The 22,092-nt window shown below is 41.0% G+C and overlaps 1 protein-coding gene across 4 annotated transcripts in view; it reads right to left on the bottom strand.

Moving 5' to 3' along the window:
- The window catches only part of DIP2B (disco interacting protein 2 homolog B), a 215,843-nt gene that overhangs the window by 19,290 nt on the left and 174,461 nt on the right, over positions 1 to 22,092 (bottom strand). For all 4 annotated transcript variants that reach the window (XM_027592569.2, XM_027592568.1, XM_027592570.2 and 1 more), the window contains 8 exons: positions 21,585 to 21,712; positions 19,536 to 19,650; positions 15,633 to 15,834; positions 9,179 to 9,288; positions 8,959 to 9,039; positions 4,452 to 4,575; positions 2,793 to 2,914; positions 1,438 to 1,549 (listed from right to left, as the gene is read on the bottom strand). In XM_027592569.2, the coding sequence (XP_027448370.1) occupies positions 1,438 to 1,549; positions 2,793 to 2,914; positions 4,452 to 4,575; positions 8,959 to 9,039; positions 9,179 to 9,288; positions 15,633 to 15,834; positions 19,536 to 19,650; positions 21,585 to 21,712 (994 nt within the window). The remainder of the gene's footprint in view (positions 1 to 1,437; positions 1,550 to 2,792; positions 2,915 to 4,451; positions 4,576 to 8,958; positions 9,040 to 9,178; positions 9,289 to 15,632; positions 15,835 to 19,535; positions 19,651 to 21,584; positions 21,713 to 22,092) is intronic.

Genomic DNA, 22,092 nt, shown 5'->3' on the forward strand with positions numbered 1-22,092 from the left:
TGGATCAAGAAACAATTCTGACTCTAAAATTTAAATCTCTATATTGTTGGGCGCCCATCTCTGGTCAAACCAAAGACTTTATCTATCACTTTCAACACATTTTTGTATAGGGTAGGGTCACTCGTGTTCCTACAGAAACCTTTCTGTTGTCTGTATCACAGCCCATAGTTCAGGTCTTCCTGAAATGCGACTGAGTCCAACAACTGTAGTAAGTCTACATGCATCATTAACACCAACACAGTCCATTTGTGTTATATATAACTGTGCTTACGCCCTTAAGTAACAAATGTAAAAAACTCTAGTTCAGCATCTGGCACATAACCACCACAAATACCTGCCATCCTGCATTTAAGCCCATACAAATGTTCCTGAGTTAGACAGACACCATGTGGTACTTACTGAAAACAGGGAGAAAGGAAATGAATGGTTAAGAGTCTGGGAATGGAGCCAAATCAACCGGGTTTGAATTTTAGTTTTGCTACTCATTTAACCTCCCTCTACCTCAGTTCTCCTATCTGTAAAATGAGGATAAAATTTACACCTATCTAATAGGGTTGGTGTAAGGATAAAATTAGGCAATGTATGTTAAGTGACTGGCATATAGCAAGGGCTCAATAAAAGATGTTATTATTATGATTATGTGTGAAGTGCTTTACATTATGTCATTTAATCATTACAGCTCCATGAAGTGGTTATTAAAACTCCCACTTTATGGACAATTTTGCCCAAGTTAGTAGGGATACACGGAGAGTAACAGAGTATCAGGATTTAAATATCATCTCTCTGACTCCAAAACCCACTCTCTCCCCTCTACCACCATTCTCCAGGTATCCCCACATCTTCTCCCCCACCGTGCTTTATTAGCACGAATACCATCTACAAGTCATGTACTTTATGGTTTTTAAAGTACTTTCCTATTATGCTGCACTTCACATTCTCAAAAAATACGTGAGTCAGGTAAGGGTAGTTAGCATTTTAGGAAAGGGTAATCTCAGAGAAGGTTATATAGAAAATAAGTACTTGAGCTTGAACTAGAACCGGGTTTTCTGACTCCTAGTCCCATGCTGCTTTAACTAGATCACATCTAGAAGTCGAGGATCGGATCATCTCAAGATTTTATATGGCCTTACATGTACACAGTTATATTCTGCACAAAAACCTAACCACCATTTGAGGATGCCAAGAGTAAGAGCAAGACACTTTTTTGTTTCAAGAGCTTTTAGCAAACTGTGATCTGCATCTTTGGATCTGGCTGCTGTAGCATCCAGTCCTTTGGTAACACAAGCGAACCAGACATGAAGTTTTGCTTCTGTCTTAGCAGGTGGAATGTGTTGCAACCTAAGAGCTGTATAAACATCTTTGGCATGAGAATCTAGGAGATCTCAGGGAATGAACGTTCTTGCTCCTTCAGTAGCTCTGGAGAAATCTCCCTTTCACCTGTGTCAATGATGGTTGGCCAGGTTTTCACGTCCACAGCTGCTGCTGCCTCTCGGGACCTCAGTAACCTCAGCAGGGTCTGTGTGGTGAGAATGCAGGCTGCTTTGCTGACCTAGAAAACAAATGGACAGAAATAAGCACCAGGAAGCTTAGTTCCCATGTGGCACCACAGGCTTTGGCTGCTGCTAAAAGCAAACTCATACTGGACTAAAAGCACACCATACTGCACAGGAGAGTATTTGTTTTTCAAAGAACACACAATAGTACAGTGGATGCTGATGCGTCCCCTACGTCTGTCCTTCTGGAACTGTGTAACACTGGACTGTGACTCAGAAGGATGGGCCTGTTCACAACACGAGTTATTGTAAACAAGTATTCTCAAATATTTCATAGTTAAAAATCTCAGTGTGGATGCCAACATCTCTTGGCTTCCTGAAGACCGTGATAAAGTAAAAACATGGATGTTGGCTTGCGCGGGAACGAGAAGAGTCCGAGGCTCATCTCTACAGGAGTTCGCGTTTGCCGCAGTCGAGCGAATGCACGAAATGTGCTAGGCCTAGAACATATCCCGAATTTGAGGGATGCGGAGCTGTCATGGAAACTAAGCTCTCCTTTCACACCGATACATGGAAAACGCAAAGTGACCAACTTCCCCTCAAACTGTCAACAGCAGGAAACTCCCCTCCCTGCTGCTCTGTCCTACTCTGCAGTATATAAAGAGGGCATTCTGCTGAGCTGAACTTTGTAATCAAATCATCTATGGTGAACACGGCTTTTACAGCACAGGCTCTAGCTGCTGACAGAAACAAATGTCACACAAGTTAGAATTCTGCCTCTTTGCTGTAACATGAATTAGAATATGATGCAATACAGATTTATGTTACTTCCCTCAAATCTCATATCCTTGAGAAACTTCTATCACTCCCAGGGCAAGATCTGGATACTTTTTAATACTATACCAAGTGACTTTATAGAACTAACTCAAATAAAAATGACCAACACTGGGGAGAATCCAGTTTGGCATGTCAAATTACCTTGGCTACTGTGCAGAAAAAATGAGAACATTTTTTAAGAAGGGAGATAAAAAAAGTTTTATGGAGAATTACTAACGACAGCCTCACCTCCTTAACATTCATGATAAAAACACAATTCTGTACCTTACCAATAATCACTTTCCCATATTCCTTCACCGAAAAATGCTAGTCATTTTGTTCAGATAAATGAAAAGGAGGTGGTTTTCAGGAGACAGATTTCACTTCCTGACTCAACAAAACCGGAAATTTAGTAAGGATCCTGAGTTGTCTGACTCTGGATTTTATGAGATGAAGACGAGGCAAGATACACTCGGTACTTACGTCAACAATCATGCGGACAGTGGGCAATGTGGCCGTAAGGTTCTGAGCGTGAGGAGGTCGGACAGTGACAGGTATGCACCCCGCGTACAGGCAACCATAGAACGCTGCTATTAACTCGATGCCTGCAAGACAGAGTAACTTAGCTGCCCAGCATCACTCAGAAACTAAAAGGCAGATCTTCTAAAACCAGTTTATTAAATCATGTGTCAGATAGTTTACTATCAGGATTTTAACATAGATAACAGCAGAAATTTTTTAAATCGAGAAGGGACTGAATGTAAAGAAGGAAGCATATAAAACAACTTAAAAAATATAGAGAAGCCAAGAATAAGTAACAAGAAAGGAAGTCAAAAGTAAAGAAAACTCTTGAAAGACACCTAAGGAAGGTATTTTGAAATCATTACTTGATATTGCTTAGAAGAAATAACTGCAGAAATGAGGTCTGGTAACTTAGGAAATAAAAGAATGGGGAAAGGGAGGGATGAGGAACACCTGAGCTTTAAAAAAATATTTGGAAGGGCTGCTGTGTGACAAGCAATTAGACTTCTGAGATGGCGCTCCACCTGTGTGTGCGAGTTTTAGGGAGGCAAAGTGTGACTCAATTTGAAGAAGACTCTCCACTATCAGGACATGGAGAGTGGCCTTTTCAGGAAGTGCTCTGGTCCATCACCATGTCATTCACTGGTGGATGGAAGACAACCTTACAGGAGCACCATAGGAGGGTTCTTTTACCAGATGACCTTTTTTTTTTTTTTTTAAGATTTTAATTTATTTATTTATTTGAGAGAGAGAGATACAGAGAGCGTGAGAGAGAGCGCACGAGCAGGGGTGAGGGGCAGAGGGAGAAGCAGACTCCCCGCTGAGCAGGGAGCCTGACGTGGGACTCGATCCCAGGACCCCGGGATCATGACCTGAGCCGAAGGCAGACACTTAACCAACTGAGCCACCCAGTCGCCCACCAGATGACCTTTTAAGAAGTCTTAGTATCAGTGTAAATAAAATAGCATAGTAAGAATCACAGAACAAAATGAACTAAGGGGGATGAAAGACCAGAGAAAACCAGAGGTATGAGTGGGTAATGTGACGGAAGAGTACAGAAACGAAAACCTCAAATATTTCACCTAACATTTTTAATATTTACACCAAACTGTCATCAAATAATTCTGAGTCCCTCTTACTGTGAAGAGAACATTTTTAAATTAAATGAGAGCCTGGAAGATGAAAGCAGCAATAACGAAGACTACACATCAATCAGGATATAAAGAAAGCAAAGTCAAAAGAGTTCACACTTAATATTCTTTAGGAACTGGGTGAAATGGTCCCATTCCTGAACACTCCTAGAAAGAAAGCACCTCTTTTGAAGGTTCCAGAAGTCAGAGTCTTCACTTATTCATTCGATATTTACCATAGCACCAGGAACTATGCTACACAGTGGGAATACAAGAGTAAATACAACAGAAACAGTCCCAGCAGAGCCATGGTGCTGCCCAACTCCAGGGCGTGAAGCTCGGTTCTTACCTTAGCCTGGGTGCCTGGGACTCCCAGAGCTGGGAAGTGCACAGCCTATGTGGGCAAAGATGGCGGCCCTCACTTCCTGGCCTCTCATACTCTGTAGCCTGGTAATGGAGCTTGAGTCTAGTTTACCAACCCAACACCTACCAGGTGGATAGAGCAACACCACGTTGTCTCCTGCATTTAGATGCCCCTTATCACCAAGAACTGATGCAATCCTCTCTGCTCGCTTATGAAGCTGAAGGCAACTGGCTGTACACACAGTAGTTCCCTTTAAATAGAAGAAAGTATAAGTGGGTCAAAACTCAGGAAATAAAACAGTGACAAGTACAACGTTATGTCAGAAAGGCTTGTGCCTTGGTAGATTCTCTTTAGCAAGTTATCAATTCCAGTGAAAATTCCCGTAGTATCGAAAGATGTGTGGTATTTCTTTTTCAATGCCTGAAGGTCCTTAGGGAATATCAACATTAACTTAAATCAAACATACGTACCTATAGTCTTTCCTGTTTAAGACAGCTTCAAAAACACATAGGAATTTTTTATTTAAATGAGGAAGTAAGAATGGAAGGAAAATAAAGGAAATAAAACTAGGATGAGGGCTGGAGTCACTGCTGGCCATGTGGCCACGTGCATCATGTGCATTTGCTGTGCGTCACACAAATTTGGCTCCGAGTATTCTCACAGCAAAGATGTAAACAAAACAGGAACAACGGAGTCCACTCGCTAATAATAAAGATTAGCAGATCAGAAGATGGCCAGCTACTCCTGATCCTGAGAATAATTTCTCCTTGAGGTCTTCATCAATTCCTGAATGTCAATCCAAGTTTCACTGAGCTAGGCTTTTTGAAACCCTTTTGTGTGTAAAGATAAACCACACAAATATGAAAGTGCATTAAAATATGAATGTACTGCATAATGGAAAATTACAAAGGAAGTGTCGGTATAAGAACGGGCAGGCATGAAGAACGCCACTGCCAGCAGCACCAAAGCACACCCGGGGGTGCGCCCCCCCCCGCCCCCGGTCTAGTCTCATCCTTTCTTTCCCTCCATACGTAACTGCTACTTTGACTTTTTAATCTTAATCACTGATTTCCTTTTCTTTATAATGTTACCACCCGTGAAAGATTTGACTTTACAGAAATGTAATGTACAGTATGAGCTTCTGTGTTTTGCTTCTCTCTCTCAACATTAACAGTCATCTCTGCCGCAGTGCACGGGTGTAGTTCTCATTTTTGTTGCTGCATAGTATTTAACTGTACAAACACACGACAATTTATTCATCCATTCTGCTGCTGATCGACAATATCACTCTTATACATGTATCCTCATGTGTAAACACATGAGTTTTGGTAAAGGGCAGACCTAGAGATGGAATTCTGGGATCACCGCATATGCCTATCTTCAACTTCACTAAATAACACCAAATTATTCTCTGCCTATTGCGCTAATACCACCCTATCTTAATTATTGTAACTCTGTAACTCAAAAAGTCTCACAAGAAAAACAAGTTTTATTTTTAAAGCTATTTTAAAAATAACTTAAGTTTCTTTAATATAAAATAGTACATGTTCAATATAGAAAATAGAGACAAGTAAAATATAAGATATAACCATTATCAACATTTTGCTGTATATTTTCCTGGCTCTTAAAAAATGAGTATACATTATATGTAAATTCACATGCGACATTAAAAAAATGTTACCATATTATACTATCTGCCTGAAGCTGTGTATTGCACTGGTAAAGAATGTGGGCTCAGAAGCCAGCTCTGGGTTCAAATGAAAGAGCTAATTTCCCAGTCCCACCACTTACTAGATCTCAGGCAAGTTATTTTATATCTCCAGGCCTCAGTTTCCTGAACCTTAAAATGAACTATAAAATATATAGCACCCAGAACAGGGTCTTCAGTAGGTACTCTATTATTATTATTTTTATTTTTTTAAAGAAGGAATTCTTTTTTTTTTTAAGATTTTATTTATTTATTTGACACACAGAGAGAGCGAGAGAGAGAGAGAGGGAGAGAGCACAAGCAGGGGGAGTGGCAGGCAGAGGGAGAAGCAGGCTTCCTGCATGAGCAGGGAGCCCGATGTGGGGCTTGATCCCAGGACCCTGGGATCATGGCCTGAGCTGAAGGCAGCGGTTTAACCAACTGAGCCACCCAGGTGCCCCTATTATTATTATTTTTTAAAGGTTTATTTATTTATCTCAGAGAGAGAGAGAGAGAGAGAGAGCACAAGTGGGAGGGGTAGGGGAGAAGGAGAGAGAATCTCAAGTAGACGCTGCACTGAGTGTGGAGCCCTATGCAGGGCTTGATCTCACGATCTGAGACAGAATCAAGAGTCAGGCGCTTAACCGACTAAGCCACTCAGGTGCTCCTAGATAGTTGATTATTTTACTGAAGTTTGATATGTTATTCTCTACCACTTACACATTATGAATATTTTCTGCATAATCAAATATTCTTTTATAACACTGTTTTGAATGGCTGTATAGTATTTCATGCCATAATTTTATATGCCATAATTTACTTAGTCAACTGTCTATTGTTGGACAGTAAGGTTGTAACACTAAAACGGATATCCCTTTGGCTAAAGTCAGGGTTAGAGCCACAAGGCCATTTCTTATATCTTACAATATTCTTTTTGGCCCATGGTACAGTAGCAAACTAAAATAAAAACAATTTTCTGGGGGTGCCTGGATGGCACAGTCAGTTACGTGTCTGACTCTGGGTTTCAGCTCAGGTTGTGATCTCAGGGTCATGAGACTGAGCCACTGGGCGTGGCGCCTGCTTAAGATTCTCTCTCTCCTTCTCCCTCTGCTCCCCCATCCCCTGCACTCTCTCTCAAATAAATAAATCTTTATTTTTTTTTATTTTTTATTTTTTTCTGGGCATGAGGGAACAATGCGATATGGTCACTAAGCTTTCTGATAGTCTGGGTTAATCCAAGGTAACATACTAGAATATACAGAAGAATAAATGGACTAAATGTCTTTGAGTCAACACATACATTATTTCTCTAACCAAGAAGCAATTTAAACTTATGCTCTCTAACAAATACCTGGGGGCACGCCTGGGTGGCTCAGTTGGTTGAGCGACTACCTTCGGCTCAGGTCATGATCCTGGAGTCCCTGGATTGAGTTCCGCATCGGGCTCCCCGCTTGGCAGGGAGTCTGCTTCTCCCTCTGACCTTCCCCCTCTCATGTGCTCTCTCTCTCATTCTCTCTCTCAAATACATAAATAAAATCTTAAAAAAAAAATACCTGGGATACAGGTTTCACAGGGCTTTAACTGTAACCCAGCTTGGAAGTGGAGTGGGGAAGTAAGCTGGACTGACATTTTCTTACTGAAATTGAGGACCCTAATGAATCCACGGGCTTGGAGGGTAAGCCCAATTCATTTAGGGTAGAACAAGGAAGTCAAAAAGTTTTCTATCAGAGCGCAATGGTTCTTTAGATTTTTAATGACTTTTCACAAGATGCGCAGCATACTCCCCTCATGAGGTTCTATCAGCAAATAAACTCTCAAAAGCGTTTGTATAAATTACATCAGAATCCAGGGGCGGCCGAGGCAGAAGGGGGCAACTTGGGTAAGTGGCCCAGGAGATTTCAATAGGCCCTACAGTGCTCCCCGATGGTGGGAAATACTGTTATACAACATTGTCACAGTACTTTTAGCCTCTGATTCAGCTGTTAAAACAAGTACCACCACATGCCCACGGAATGCCTAACTTAAAAACATAATATTCTGGAGCGCCTGGGTGGCTCAGTCAGTGAAGCGACTGCCTTCAGCTCAGGTCATGATCCCAGGGTCCTGGGATCGAGCCCCGCATCGGGCTACCTGCTCAGCGGGAAGCCTGCTTCTCCCTCTCCCACTCCCTCTGCTTGTGTTCCTGCTCTATCTCTCTGTCAAATAAATAAATAAAAATATTAAAAAAAAAATATTCTTATGAACCATCCATTAGAAAGTACCAGTTAATAAATTCTGAATAATTTTCAATTTGTTTTTTATCTGTTACCAATAAATCATTTAAGTATATAGTAAAAGTAACTTTGTTTCAAGAAATATTTATCCACGGGGCGCCTGGGTGGCTCAGTCTGTTAAGCCTCTGCCTCGGCTCAGGTCATGATCCCAGGGTCCTGGGATTGAGTCCCAGACTCCTTGCTCGGCGGGGAGTCTGCTTCTCCCTCTTCTCTCCCTCTGCCACTCCCCCTGCCTGTGCTCTCTCTCTCTCTCTCTCTCAAATAAATAGTAAATACAATCTTAAAAAATAAATGTTTACCTAAAGTCATTTGCTTCCTGGTGGAAGTCCAAGAATTAAAAGTCAAATTCGATTCAAAATGACATGACATAATGCATCCTATACATCTGCAGATCTATGGAACTGCACTGTTGGCTCCACTGTTCCTATCATTACTGAATAAAGGCGACTCGACTGTAACATGAGGAGAGCCAGCATTAGATAACACTCCAGGAGGTCTCGTTTCAACCTTGAAGTGATTGCACAATTTATCCTCATATGTCAAAACAAGAAGAAAGCAGTAACTCCTCCCTCAGAGTTGACAATGGAAATTTTCTGATGAAAGAGATCAAGAGTGCCTAAGATCCTCCCATAATAGTCATCTGATTAGATAGATACAATTGGATTTTTAATACCTTGGCATTTAACAGCATGAAGAGTACATGGTCAGGAGTTGCCTGGGCTCGCCACTGTAAAATCTCCGCCAGAAACTGGTGCTGAAGTCATAAAGCAGAAAAAAGAATCAGGGTCAGTAACTTTGGAAAAGTTGGATAAGGCATCTCCCATCTACTGCCTGAAGCAAAAATTCTGTCCTTGACTTTTTTATAAAAATCAACACATCTGAACTCTTCTTACCTTCCTCACTAAGTCATTCTCTTCAATTTGCCCAAGATCTCTTCCTGCAGCTTGTGCTATGCGTTTTCCAGCAACCAGATTCCCAACCATCACAGAAGCAGGGCCCACACCTGTAGGTAAAGGCAAAAATCAACTGTCTGGGGGTGGTAATTCAAACTATGTCCCTGAAGTATTTCCAGACTGACCCAAACTAGTTCAAATATTCACTCAACAATTCAGACTGAGCATTCCTCTAGGCACTGGGGGCACAGTAGTAAACGAGGCAAACAGCCTGTTTTCTGGTGAGGAAAGGCAACCAGTAAGTACATATACAAATAAACCATGTCAGGTAGCAGGAAGTGCTAGAAAAAAACAGGATAGAACCAGAGAAGAGACAGGGATTTGGGAGGGTGGAGGGGAGCAGGTGGACTCCTATAGCTTGGGCATAAGGAATTTTTCACTCTGAGGAGGTAACAGTTGGTTGCACTAGTTCCTACTGATAAATAATTTCATCAGCTCCAATCACAGTACGACCCTAAAAATGGACTTAACAGTAAGGAATATCTGGTCTGGAAAGAAATCTGCCATCTATGAGAATTGAGAGTGGGTTCATCAGGAATCTCAGAAGTGCTCTATTAAAAGTGAGTAATGACAATGTGTTGTGGGACATTCTATAAGACAACTGGCCTGGACTCTTCAAAAACCATGTCTTTAAGAGAAAATAAGGCTAGGAGTTTCCAAATTAAAGGACACGACAGCCAAATCAATGCATGACCTTGACTGGATACTAAATTTTTAAAAATCAGTTGTAGGAGCACCCGAGTGGCTCAGATGGTTAAGCGTCTGCTTTCGGCTCAGGTCATGATCCCAGGGTCCTGGGATCGAGCCCCACATCGGGCTCCCTGCTCAGTGGGGAGCCTGCTTCTCCCTCTCCTTCTCCTGCTCCCCCTGCTTGTGCTCTCTTGCTCTGTCAAATAAATAAATAAAATCTTTAAAAAATAAAAATTAAAAAAAATCAGTTGTAATAAAAAAGTGAAGAAATCTGGATACAGACTGTGTATTGTTAAATGACAGCATTATATTGTTAAATTTCTTTCTTTTCTTTCTTTCTTTTTAAAGACCAAGTGTGTGTACAGGAGCAGGGGTGGGGGGCTGGGGGGGTGGGCAAAGGGGGAGAGAGAGAGAATCCCAAGCAGGGTCCACACCCAGTGCGAAGCCTGAGCGGGCTCCATCTCTTGACCCTGAGTTCATGACCTGAGCTGAAATCAAGAGTCAGATGCTTAACCAACTGAGCCACCTAGGTGCCCTAAGGTTAAATTTCTTAATGGAATAATGGCATTGTTGTTGATTAGGAAAACTTTAGGAGATTTTTTTTTTTTTTTTTGGTCTTTGGAGATAACATTACAGAAATATTTAGGGGTGAAATGTCGTGATGTCTACAATTTATTTCCAAAGAGTTCAGTAAAACAATGTTAACAACTGGTGAATCTAGGGAAAGTATACAAGTGTTCACTGAGGTATTCTTTCAACATTTCCGTGGGTTTGACACTTCCAAATAAAAATGGAGAACTCACTGAACTCTACCTCTGAAACTAATAATATACTATATGTTAATTAATTTGAATTTAAATTAAAAAATAAAAACTGAGAACTCTCCCTCTCTTCAAGAAATAAGTACGAGGGTGCTGTATGCCTTTCTTGACAGTTGCTTGAAGACTCTGTTGTACCAAACTAAGCAGATGGCTAAAAGATAACAAAACTTATTACCATCCGTGTTTTGAATAAGGCTGATGCTACATATGAATTAAAATTAAATATCTTTTATTGCCAAAATCTGTTGATCCTAAATATACAGCTGGAATAAAATCACTTAAATCATAGGCTCTAAATAATTGGGGAAGTATGGGTAAAGGGTATAAGGGAATTCTCTGTACTATTCGGCAACCTGAAGTGTGAAATTATTTCAAAATAAAAAGTTAAAAATTTTTTTCATATCGAATAAAAAACTCAAGAAGTATAAAGTACTCAACACTCTGCTGAACAATTTGAGTCTACAAAGTATCTACTGAAATTTTACGTATAATATGCAAAACTCCTTCCTAAGAAACTGTATAACAAGTTACAGAAAAGATATGTCATATTGGCAACAGCCTTTTATATAGGCAGGGACTCAAGAGTGGATCTGACTGTGTTAGCTACCCAATCCTGAAATTAGACTGTAAAAATAAAGGTGTGCGTTTTTAAAAGTAAATTTTTCAGAGTACTTTAAAACAGCAAAAATAATTCAGCAGCAATTTCTTGAGGTCCTTCTGTGTGCATTCCTTAAGTCTAAGGATCACAGAGGGTGAAAGATAATTGAAAGAAATAACATCTAGAAGGCTAACTGCTGACACCTTGCTGCATCTGTAAATATGTCTTCGCCTTCTTATTTTTCCCCACAAAATTATGCAAACTTCCTGTGGCAAAGAATGCTAGTCATCAACCCCAATATCTATTCTCCTCTTCCTCCTTAATAACAGACCTCCCAGTTTTAAGCTAGGCAAATAAATGCCTGGAATTAAGACTATATTCTTTAGAGTGGAAGACTAATATGTAAGAGAAAGTATATGTGCAATTTCTAGATATGTTTAGAGGGCAAGGGTATTTCCTTCTTTGCTTTTTTTTCCACTTAGCTAGAATGTAAGAATGACGGCTGGAGGTCAGGGGGCCTAACTGGGCCCTGAGACAGTATGCTAGGATGGCCGTGGCAGATTGTTTTATTTTCTTATAATCCTTCCTTTCCTTCCTGTTGTTGCCGTGATTATATGACAGGAGTATACCTCTCTGCTCCACTGACTCTGGGAATGGTCTGAACTTGTTTTGGACAATGACATGTTAGGAGCCATGACATAAACAAAAGCTTTAAATATGCTTGTGTGGTTTGGCTTGCCTTCTTGCTTTTGCCATCTGCCTTGAGAAAAATATGGTGCAGTAGCTGCTGGTCCCATGATGAGGAGACACATGGAAGAGTTCGGAACCCAAATACCTGGAACCAAGCCAAGCTCAGGTGATCCCCAGCCAAGTTCAGCAGAGCCACATCCCATGAGTGAAAAATAAGTGCTTTGAAGCTATTGAGTTTTTAGAGTTATCTGTTATGTGGCATATCTGTAACAACAGTTGACTGATACAGTGCCAGGGCAAAAAGATGGGAAGCTGGAGCCACAATGACTGGGGAGCTACCACCCTAGTCCCACACTGCCTAGCTCTGAATTTCTTTTACCTGAGAAAGAAAAACTTTTCTCTTGTCTTTTTAAGCAGCTATTAGGTTTTTCTGAAATTTGCAGCCAAAACCAGTCCTAATACATTTCCCATTCTTTTTTTTTTTTAAGATTTTATTTATTTGACAGAGAGAGAGAGCCCACGAGCAGGGGGAGCAGCAGAGGGAGAGGGAGAAGCAGGCTCTCTGCTGAGCAGGGAGCCCGATGCAGGACTTGATCTCAGGACCCTGGGATCATGACCTGAGCCGAAGGCAGACGCCCAACTGACTGAGCCACCCAGGCGCCCATGTTTCCCATTCTTTACACAATAGCTCCAACAGGCAGCTCGCTGAGATTTCTGTCACTAGGCTGCCTTAACTTTTTTCCATCTTCCTTTTCCTCTCCTTTCTAACCTCAGTCCTATGCATCTCCACTTTCCCATATTCTTCTTAAATCCCAACCTCTCATGTTATCCCCACATCATCTCTACCCCATCTGTGCCATGGTTTTCAAACTGCTTTGGTCCAACCCATATCCATCCCACTAAGATCTTAGCAGGACATCACAACAGACAGCAAAAATACAGAATCCAAACCTAACACTTTCATTAGACAAGGCAGATGCCATACCTGTGGAGGCTTAGGAATAAATCTTTTATATAGGTTTTATCGTTTAATAAAATTGAAATCTGGTTAGCAAAAGCCATGTTTTAAGCATCTACTATGTCTCTAGATAGCATCTTTTAAGCACCTACTATGACATGAAAGGTTTGTTAAAAGAAACTTGGATTGGGGCATCTGGGTGGCTCAGTTGGTTAAGCGTCTGCCTTTGGCTCAGGTCATAATCCTGGGGTCCTGGGATCAAGCCCTGCAATGGGCTCTCTGCTCTGCGGAAGTCTGGAGTCTGCTTCCCCCTCTCCCTCCACCAGCCGCTGCCCCTGCTTGTTGCACCCTCACTCTCTCTATCAAATAAATAAAATCTTAAAAATAAAATCCGAGATTAAATGCTATTTAAAATAGCATTTTAGGGGCGACTGGGTGGCTCAGTCATTGAGCGTCTGCCTTCGGCTCAGGTCATGGTTCCAGGGTCCTGGGATCAAGCCCTGCATCAGGCTCTCTGCTCGGTGGGAGGCCTGCTTCTCCCTCTCCCACTCCCCCTGCTTGTGTTCCCTCTCTCGCTGCCTCTCTCTGTCAGAGAGATACATAAAAATCTTAAAAAAAATAAATAAATAGCATTTTATTATTAAGAGTATGCTTATCGTTATTAACACTGAGTAATCTATAAAATTGTTGAATTATTACATTGTACAACACCTGAGACTAATATAACACTGTATGTTGATCATATTTCAATTTTAAAAAGTTATTTAACATATTAAAAACTAATAAAATAGGATTTTAGGGATGCCTGGGTGACTCAGTTGGTTAAGCGACTGCCTTTGGCTCAGGTCATGATCCCGGGGTCCTGGGATCGAGTCCTGCATCGGGCTCCTTGCTCGGCGTGTGGGGGAGGGCTGCTTCTCCCTCTGCCTGCTGCTCCCTCAGCTTGTGCTCTCTCGCTCTCTGACAAATAAATAAAATCTTTTTAAATGATAATAATAAAATAAAATAGGATTTTACTCATATGACAAATGAACGTAGGTCTTCAGTAAACCAGGAAGCGAGATGGAGAAGGCGTTGTGTGTTATATGAATCTGCCAGACACTTAGGGAAGAGAGTTTTTACATATTTTTTTATGAATTACTTACAGACTCCTTGATTTTGACTGCCCCTTCAGAATATTAGCCTCCATAAACTCTTATTTCCATTAGCAGAAACTGATAAATATCATATATACTTTAGCTCTATACACACTGTTACTAAGGCTAGTGGATGAGTTGACAATAACAAGTATCTCGATAAACAACTGTGACATCATCTTCAGCCACCAAACCAGGGAAGTAGCTTTTGCAGAGTATATTAAAATTTTAATAATGTTAGGATAATGTCTTGAATAAAAATGTCCTAGAAAGTAAGAGCCTAACCTTGTATTTTATTATTGTACATTATATTTACCTTTCAGTAAAAGCTGTCTTACAGAAATATGATTAAATGCCACACTTCCTCTTCCCTCCCTAATCTCCCCATTACTTCCTCTCTTCCCAACACATCTGGAGGCCAGTGAGCTGACGGACACTCTGTCTGTGTGTGTGCACATATGTGCAAGTGGGTGAGTGGGCGGTGGTGGCAGGATCTGTAAAGTCCAGATTTGGGCTCTCGTGTTTTCAGCCATTCAGGAAACCAGAAGCCTCTTATTAACTTCTCAATTAAAATAAATTAGCATCAAAAAAAATGTAATGATTTCAGTTTGGGTTGAACAGATATTTCAACATGATTGACCATCAATCACTTACTCCTCCCTTTAGCCTCTTTCTCAGCCTTGTAACCTCTGTCTGCTCAGAAATAAGGCAAAAAGGTGAAATGAACTATTTGGGGTTTTTTTCCTCTTTTCCATATGGCAATTTACGTACACTTACTTGCATCTTGAATTCACAGGAATTCGGAAAATGCAAAATATGCTACTTATCTTGTGCTTATAACATGGAAAATTTCGAAATTAAGTTATCTTGCTCCCTAGAGATATTACAGGCCCAAATCAGACCCCTAAAGTTTAAAACAACTGAGGGATGACTCTTGGTAAGTGATTCCCAACAGAAAGGCAGTATAACAGTATAACATAGTGATTAAGAGTGTGGACTTTAGAGTCACAACTGGTGTAAGTCTCAACTCAGCCACTAACTAGCTATATGACTTCGAGCACAATTCTTAACTTTTCTGAACTTTATTTTCCACTGCTGGGGCAACACTTTTGGGTCACATATGTACAATACTTAGCTTGTATCTGACTTTTAGGAAGCACTCAATAAATACTAGCTATTGTTACTATTATCAGAACTTCCTCTTAGAAGACTTCTTTTATTCCAGTTCCACAAGTGAGATTTCGATCATCTTGACCCCAAGCCTTACATCCAGGGGAAATGGAAGCATGCTGCTGAGAAGTACTCAGAAGAGGATGCCAGTACTAAACTCAGAGAAAGAGATTCTGCAGGCTCTCAATCCTCCCTGCTTTTAGTCATCTAATACTACTCTTGTGTTACCAGTCTTTGTAAAATCCAGTTCTAGAGAACGAATCACGCTGAAAAAAGTCAGCTTCTTGAAGTTATAATGTTATATGTTAGGTCTTCAAAGCTAGCATATTACCTGGTTGCTTTTGTCGGGGTTTTGGCAAATTGGTCACACATGTATGTGGGCACATGAGGATATTGCAAGGATGTAGAGATCCGTCCAGAAAGAGCTGTTTCGTCTGAGATATGTGGATCCCTCCTAGAGGAGTTTTTGGCAATGTATTGGCAGGCACCAGAGCAAGACAATAAACACCCACTTGATGAATGCTATCGATTGCCTAGAAAAATACAAACAAAAATGTTCAGTGAGATTAATTTTACTACACTTGACATCCTCCTAACGTAATCCATTATTCTACTTTAGGATTTTTCCTTTTCTGTCCATTCTAGGTCTAGAATCTGCTAGATTATTAAAATCTCATACACCTGAAGCTACCTGTTTCTTTTAGCAATGGCAGAGATCAACAGAGGATGGGTAAGAAATGATCTAAATGGGATAGCGGTGGATACTGATCTGTAAGCCTCAATATGTTCTCCCTTGAATGGTAATGTCCAAAACCTAGACATTTGTTTCAGTTCTTTTAATATACAACATAGCTCAATTCAATAGAGGCCAAGTATTTTTATTATGAACACAAGAGAAGCCCTGGAAGTGGGCCCCTGCTTAACTGGTTCACCAAGTTACCCAGAATCCTGTCTACAAAACAATGGGGTGAGGCCCACCACACACTGAACCCTGGAGGCCACTGGCACCTCCACTTCCGGCCACACACCTGTGTCCCTGCTGAAGATCAGCTGTGCGTGCTTCCACACCTTTTATGCTTGCTCTTGTGTTCACATAATTTAACTACTACATCAATTGATAAAATAGAGGGTAAAAGGACAGAGTTGTGCTTTGTTTGGAAAGACTCATTAAAAAACTATTGCTGGGAGGTGCCTGGGTGGCTCAGTTGTTAAGCGTCTGCCTTCGGCTCAGGTCATGATCTCAGGGTCCTGGGATGGAGCCCCATGTCGGGCTCCCTGCTCAGCGGGAAGCCTCCTTCTCCCTCTCCCTCTGCCTCTGCTTGTGTTCCCTCTTTCACTGTGTCTCTCTGTCAAATAAATAATAAAAATAAAATCTTTAAAAAAAAACACCAAAAAACAAAAAACTATTGTTGGTAGACACAAGTTAATTCTAAAAGGTAAGGATTATGTATTCTAGTCCTTTTGCACATACTTGCCTTCTAGTCTAACTTAAAGGAAATGAAAACAGAAACCACAGACCATGCAATTTGATGTAGTTTATGGAAGTAGGTTGACCTGGAATGCAAACTGGTGTACTCATACTCACACTGCTCTATATCAAAGGAATGCAGATATTTATATGTTTTGTGTAAAAATTTAATACTTGAAGAATTTCTCATTTTTATGATTCTCTGCTTCAACCACCTTTTAAAGCTAACTGACCAACTATTAATACCAGTTCCAAACATACTAGCTGAGAGAGTTCTATTGTATCTCTCATAAGTCTTACTGAAAAAGAGATATAGCCTTAGAAGAATGGACCAATGGTCACAAAAGACAGACAAGACCTTTTATTAAAACAACTTAACAGTGCAAAGGAATAAACCTGAACATCATATTCCTCAGACTATCCTACTAATCAACAGAGACAACTGGGAAATAGAAAGTCTGGCAGGGATCCTAAGTCTCTGGTATTTTAGAATATACAGAGAGTTAGCAAATGTTATTACCTGAAGCCTGGATTCCCCACTGAAAATACACCATCTGGCAAGTCATCAATCGACCACCTTCTTTAAAAGGTGCTGAGTTAGGTATTCAGTTTATATTATACATAGATCTGGAGTTAACCTCTGGGCTCTAACTGACCAGAACATATGGGGTCCTTACTGCTCTACTGTAGATCCAAATACTCCAAGCTGAGAAGCTACAGATACTGAGGAAATAATGCCCTCTTATTTCATGCCCAAATTAGACCCCGAATGACTTTTACAAGAATCTGGATTAGTAAGTAAGCAGTGCATGTAATTCCTATAATTGCTTTCCAGGGAAAAATAAGAAATATTTTAGGGGAATTTCAGTTTCCTATAATAGGGGGGGGAAAATGTGTAATTCATCACAACATTCTACCATTATGACTCACAATTCATTCCAAATGAAATAAGCATTTTGTTTGTTCAAAAACATGAATGGTATGAAAAATATTCTTTGCAGGTCTGATTCTTAGCCATGTGTCGGAGATCAGCCCAGTCCCACCTCTTTATAGTCTTTTCTGACCAGCCTATCCTCAGTAGATTCTCTTTCTTATCTTTTCACTACAAATAGCCTATGCTCTACTAGCTGATAACTCAGAACCACAGACCCTGAAGATAAAAAGAAATCTTAAAAGTCATCTAGCCCTATCACTCATCTCAGGCTTGCATCATTTCTATACCATTACTACTAACTTGCAGTGAATATATCCAAATGCCCCAAGCAGACAAGTAATAAATGTTGGGAACACTTTCAATAACATAGACTTTTCTTTGCCAAAGACAGTCCATGCTTTCTTTGGACCATACATTATCCAACAAATATTTACTGAGTCTACTATGTGTATGTGCTGGCATGACTCTCAGGATCTAGGGACTGAGTTGTGAACAAAACAGAAGAGGTCTTGGCCTTCATGGGCCTTATACTGTAGTGGATGTAGAAAACAGTAACTATAAACACATGGTGATGAATACTGAGTAGACAAATAGTAAAAGGGAATGTTATTTAAAACAGTGGGTCTCTCTAAACTCCTTACTGGAGATTATGCTTATGATGACTTTTTTTTTTAAAAAAAGATCTTATTTGACAGAGAGAGAGACACAGCGAGAGAGGGAACACAAGCAGGGGGGAGTGGGAGAGGGAGAAGCAGGCCTCCTGTGGAGCAGGGAGCCCAATGTGGGGCTCGATTCCAGGACCCTGGGATCATGACCCGAGCCGAAGGCAGACGCTTAACAACTGAGCCACCCAGGTGCCCCTATGATGATTATTTTTTTTTAAAGATTTTATTTATTTATTTGAGAGAATGAGAGATAGAGAGCACGAGAGGGAAGAGGGTCAGAGGGAGAAGCAGACTCCCTGCCGAGCAGGGAGCCCGATGTGGGACTCGATCCCGGGACTCCAGGATCATGACCTGAGCCGAAGGCAGTCGCTTAACCAACTGAGCCACCCAGGCGCCCCTATAATGATTATTTTTGATGTTAATAATAATCACCACTGTTATTTACCAAATAAACCCTGTATACTTCAAATAACGATCTCACTGAATCCCTCCCATAGCTCTATCATTTATCCCCACCTTACAGGTTAGGAAATAAACTCAGTAAGGTTAAGTAACATCTGGTACGGAGTGGCACTGTGATTCAAAGGCTGTAATTTCAAATGAAGACTAGACTCTTCTCATCATTCTACCCGTCCAACCCTCCCAACTAGTGATGTATCCCTTATACAGAGCCCAGGTCTTTCTCCTTCCCTAATGGTTATCTCACCTAGCTCTCTAACTCCATAGGAAAGCTCCTTCAGCATAAGAACATCCTACATTTGCTTGGGTCCCTGCATGCTAGGCACCCATTACAGAACATAATGTAATAGGACTATAGTTGTTGACAAGTGGATTGATTTCTGTCAAAGATGTGTTCCACACATGGTCAATTTAAACTTTCATGGTTACTAAACACTCAGGCACAAAAAAAAGTTAAAGAATTTGCTGAGGCAGGTCAATTCATTGTTCTTGGCAACCTGAGCAGAAAAACAGTATGTAGACCAGAGGGAGAAATGGTACTAATTATATTATTTTGCTAAGAGTATCCAGAATGTTTGAGTACTGACTGGCAAGAAAAAAGTAAGGTGTCATAACTAGTCCAACAAAGAAAAGGCTTACTCAGTGGTTGCTGCCACCTCTGACAAGCAAAGCCAACCTGTCCTGACAGATACCAAGGTGTGTGCTCACCTGCAACACTCGGCTCATCCACTGGAAACTGTCTTCCTCTGAGGCGTCGGGTCTTTGTTCCGCAACCACCACAATGCGCTCATCATAAAATACAGACACAGAAAACACAGCAATTCTAAGAGAGACAGATCAAACACGTCAGGACTCCCTTCACAACCAGACCTATTTGCTTTGCTCAGTTGGAATAACAGAGAGGAGACATCCCCACCACACTACCCAGAAGTGAGTCATTTAGAAAAGAAAATGCCACAGTCATTACCATTAAAACGAGGACTCAGAACATGTACTAATAAGCACCACTGGCATGAACACTGGGACACGGTGATAAATAGGACAGAGTCCCTGTCCTCATGGAGCTTGCATGTCAGAGACAGAACAAATAAACATGAAATAATGTTATGTTGTAGTATACACTGGGAAGAAAAGCAAGGCAGGGCGAGGGGCAGAGCGGTGTGTGGGGTGGCCGTACCACTGAAGGCAGGGTGGTGGGGGAGTGCCTCCCTGAGGAGTGGACACTGGAGCAGAGACCTGAGTGAAGTGAGGACGCGAGCCATGCGAAGATCTGGAGGAAGAGGTTTCTGGGCAGAAGGAACGGAAAGCGAAAAGGTTCTGAGGAAGGAACGAGCTTGGCAGGTTTGAGGAACAGCAAGAAGGCCAGTGTGCCTGGAGCAGAGCAGTGAAGCACAGAGTGGTGGGGAGAGGTCAGACCCAGACCAGGGCAGGCAGGGGGACCTGGCAGGCCAAGGGGAGGGGGATGTTCTGAGTGAGGTCTCCGCTCGAACGTCCCCTTACTAGTGAGGCATTCACAGACCACCCTATACAAACCGGCAAGCACGCTCTCACCTAACCCCGTGTTCTCGATTTCCCTGTGTCTGCAGTTACTGTCTTTCCCCTGATGAGAACGTGAACTTCACAAGGGCAGAAACCTGGCCTGTTTTGTTCACTGCCACGTGTCCAGAGCAGTGGCATACAGTTGGCACCCAATAAATATTTGTTGAATGGATGCCTGAAAGAATGGGAAGTCACTAGAGAGCTGAATATGCCCTTCTTTCCTCCCTTTCTTCCACATGTATTTATTGAACACCTACTGTGTGCCAGGTGCTGTGCTGAGTGCTGGGGATATAACAGTGACCAAAGAGAGAAGGTCTAGTGCCCCACGGAGTTTACATTTCAGAGGAAGCCATGCCATTACAAAAACTACACATTTTAGCAACTGGTTCTGTATGGTTTCATTAATTTTTCCTACTTCTTAAAAAACTAAAGGGATACCAAAAGTGCTTTAAATACATATATCCATGATTATAAAACTACTGGATAGACATCAACTACGCAAGTATGTACCAAATATCTTTTCTTGTGTTAATAAGCAAAGAAAAAAGGATTTGTAATTGACTTTATCCACGGAATTTGAAATTAGCACTTGTGTACTATGTCAATCTGTGTTAAAATGTTGTAATAATTTAGAGATGAGTAAGAGAAACAATTCTCAGATGTAAAATTCCTACAATGTAGCACCTATCTTAATTAGCCTGAATGGCACTACTTTTTTTTTAAAGATTTTATTTATTTATTTGAGAGAGAGAATGAGATCGAGAGAGAGAGCATGAGAGGGGAGAGGGTCAGAGGGAGAAGCAGACTCCCTGCTGATCAGGGAGCCCGATGCGGGACTTGATCCCGGGACTCCAGGATCATGACCTGAGCCGAAGGCAGTCGCTTAACCAACTGAGCCACCCAGGTGCCCGAATGGCACTACTTCTATATTGACAGAATGTAGGAAGTTGAATGTTTTAGAATTCTCCAGAGTCCTCAGAATTCAACAAAGAGTAATAATTAAAAATTGAAATATAGGATATGGTTATATTTTATTCCTCTCAATTTCAACCAAAAAACCCGCCATGTTAAGATAAATATTCAAAGGCCAACTCCTGCTGTGCTTAGCCAAAAATAACCCAATCACTTAGAGACTCTACAGAATACAACTCAAATCACCCTGTAAAGATACATTTAGATTCCACTGGAAGTGCTAACATTTGAATTTTTATTACTCACCTTCCTCTATAAACAGTCTTTATTGATTCAACAGCCAATCCAGTAGCAACAATGTCATCAGCATTATGTCTCCGACCACTAACCATCAGTAACCCATCCATTTTTCCAACTACGAACACCAAACTGCCCTGAAAGGTAACAATAATTTACCTTGATTTCCATTATTTAAATAGTAAAACAGACATTTTACTTCCTACCTTGAGTTAGGGCTTATCAAAAATATAGGAAAAAAACACTGTATTTTATGGTTTCTAAAAAAGGTGTTTCATAACTCAAAAATCAGGGGGAAACCAGTAGCATATTACAATTAATTACAGCATGTAAGAAAGGAATTCGTTGGTATTTATTCTCAGGGAGGAATTTTATAAGAAAACAACTAGGATTCCACAAAAGCACAGTTTATTTTCCCAGACATGATTATGTACCTATTCATAAGATGGATGCAAAGAAAAAAATGGTTAACTCATTTAATACTGGAATTAGGAAGAAATTAAAACAGCTGAATGTG

Source organism: Zalophus californianus, chromosome 9 (genome assembly GCF_009762305.2).
Source record: "Zalophus californianus isolate mZalCal1 chromosome 9, mZalCal1.pri.v2, whole genome shotgun sequence".
Lineage (NCBI taxonomy): Eukaryota > Metazoa > Chordata > Mammalia > Carnivora > Otariidae > Zalophus > Zalophus californianus.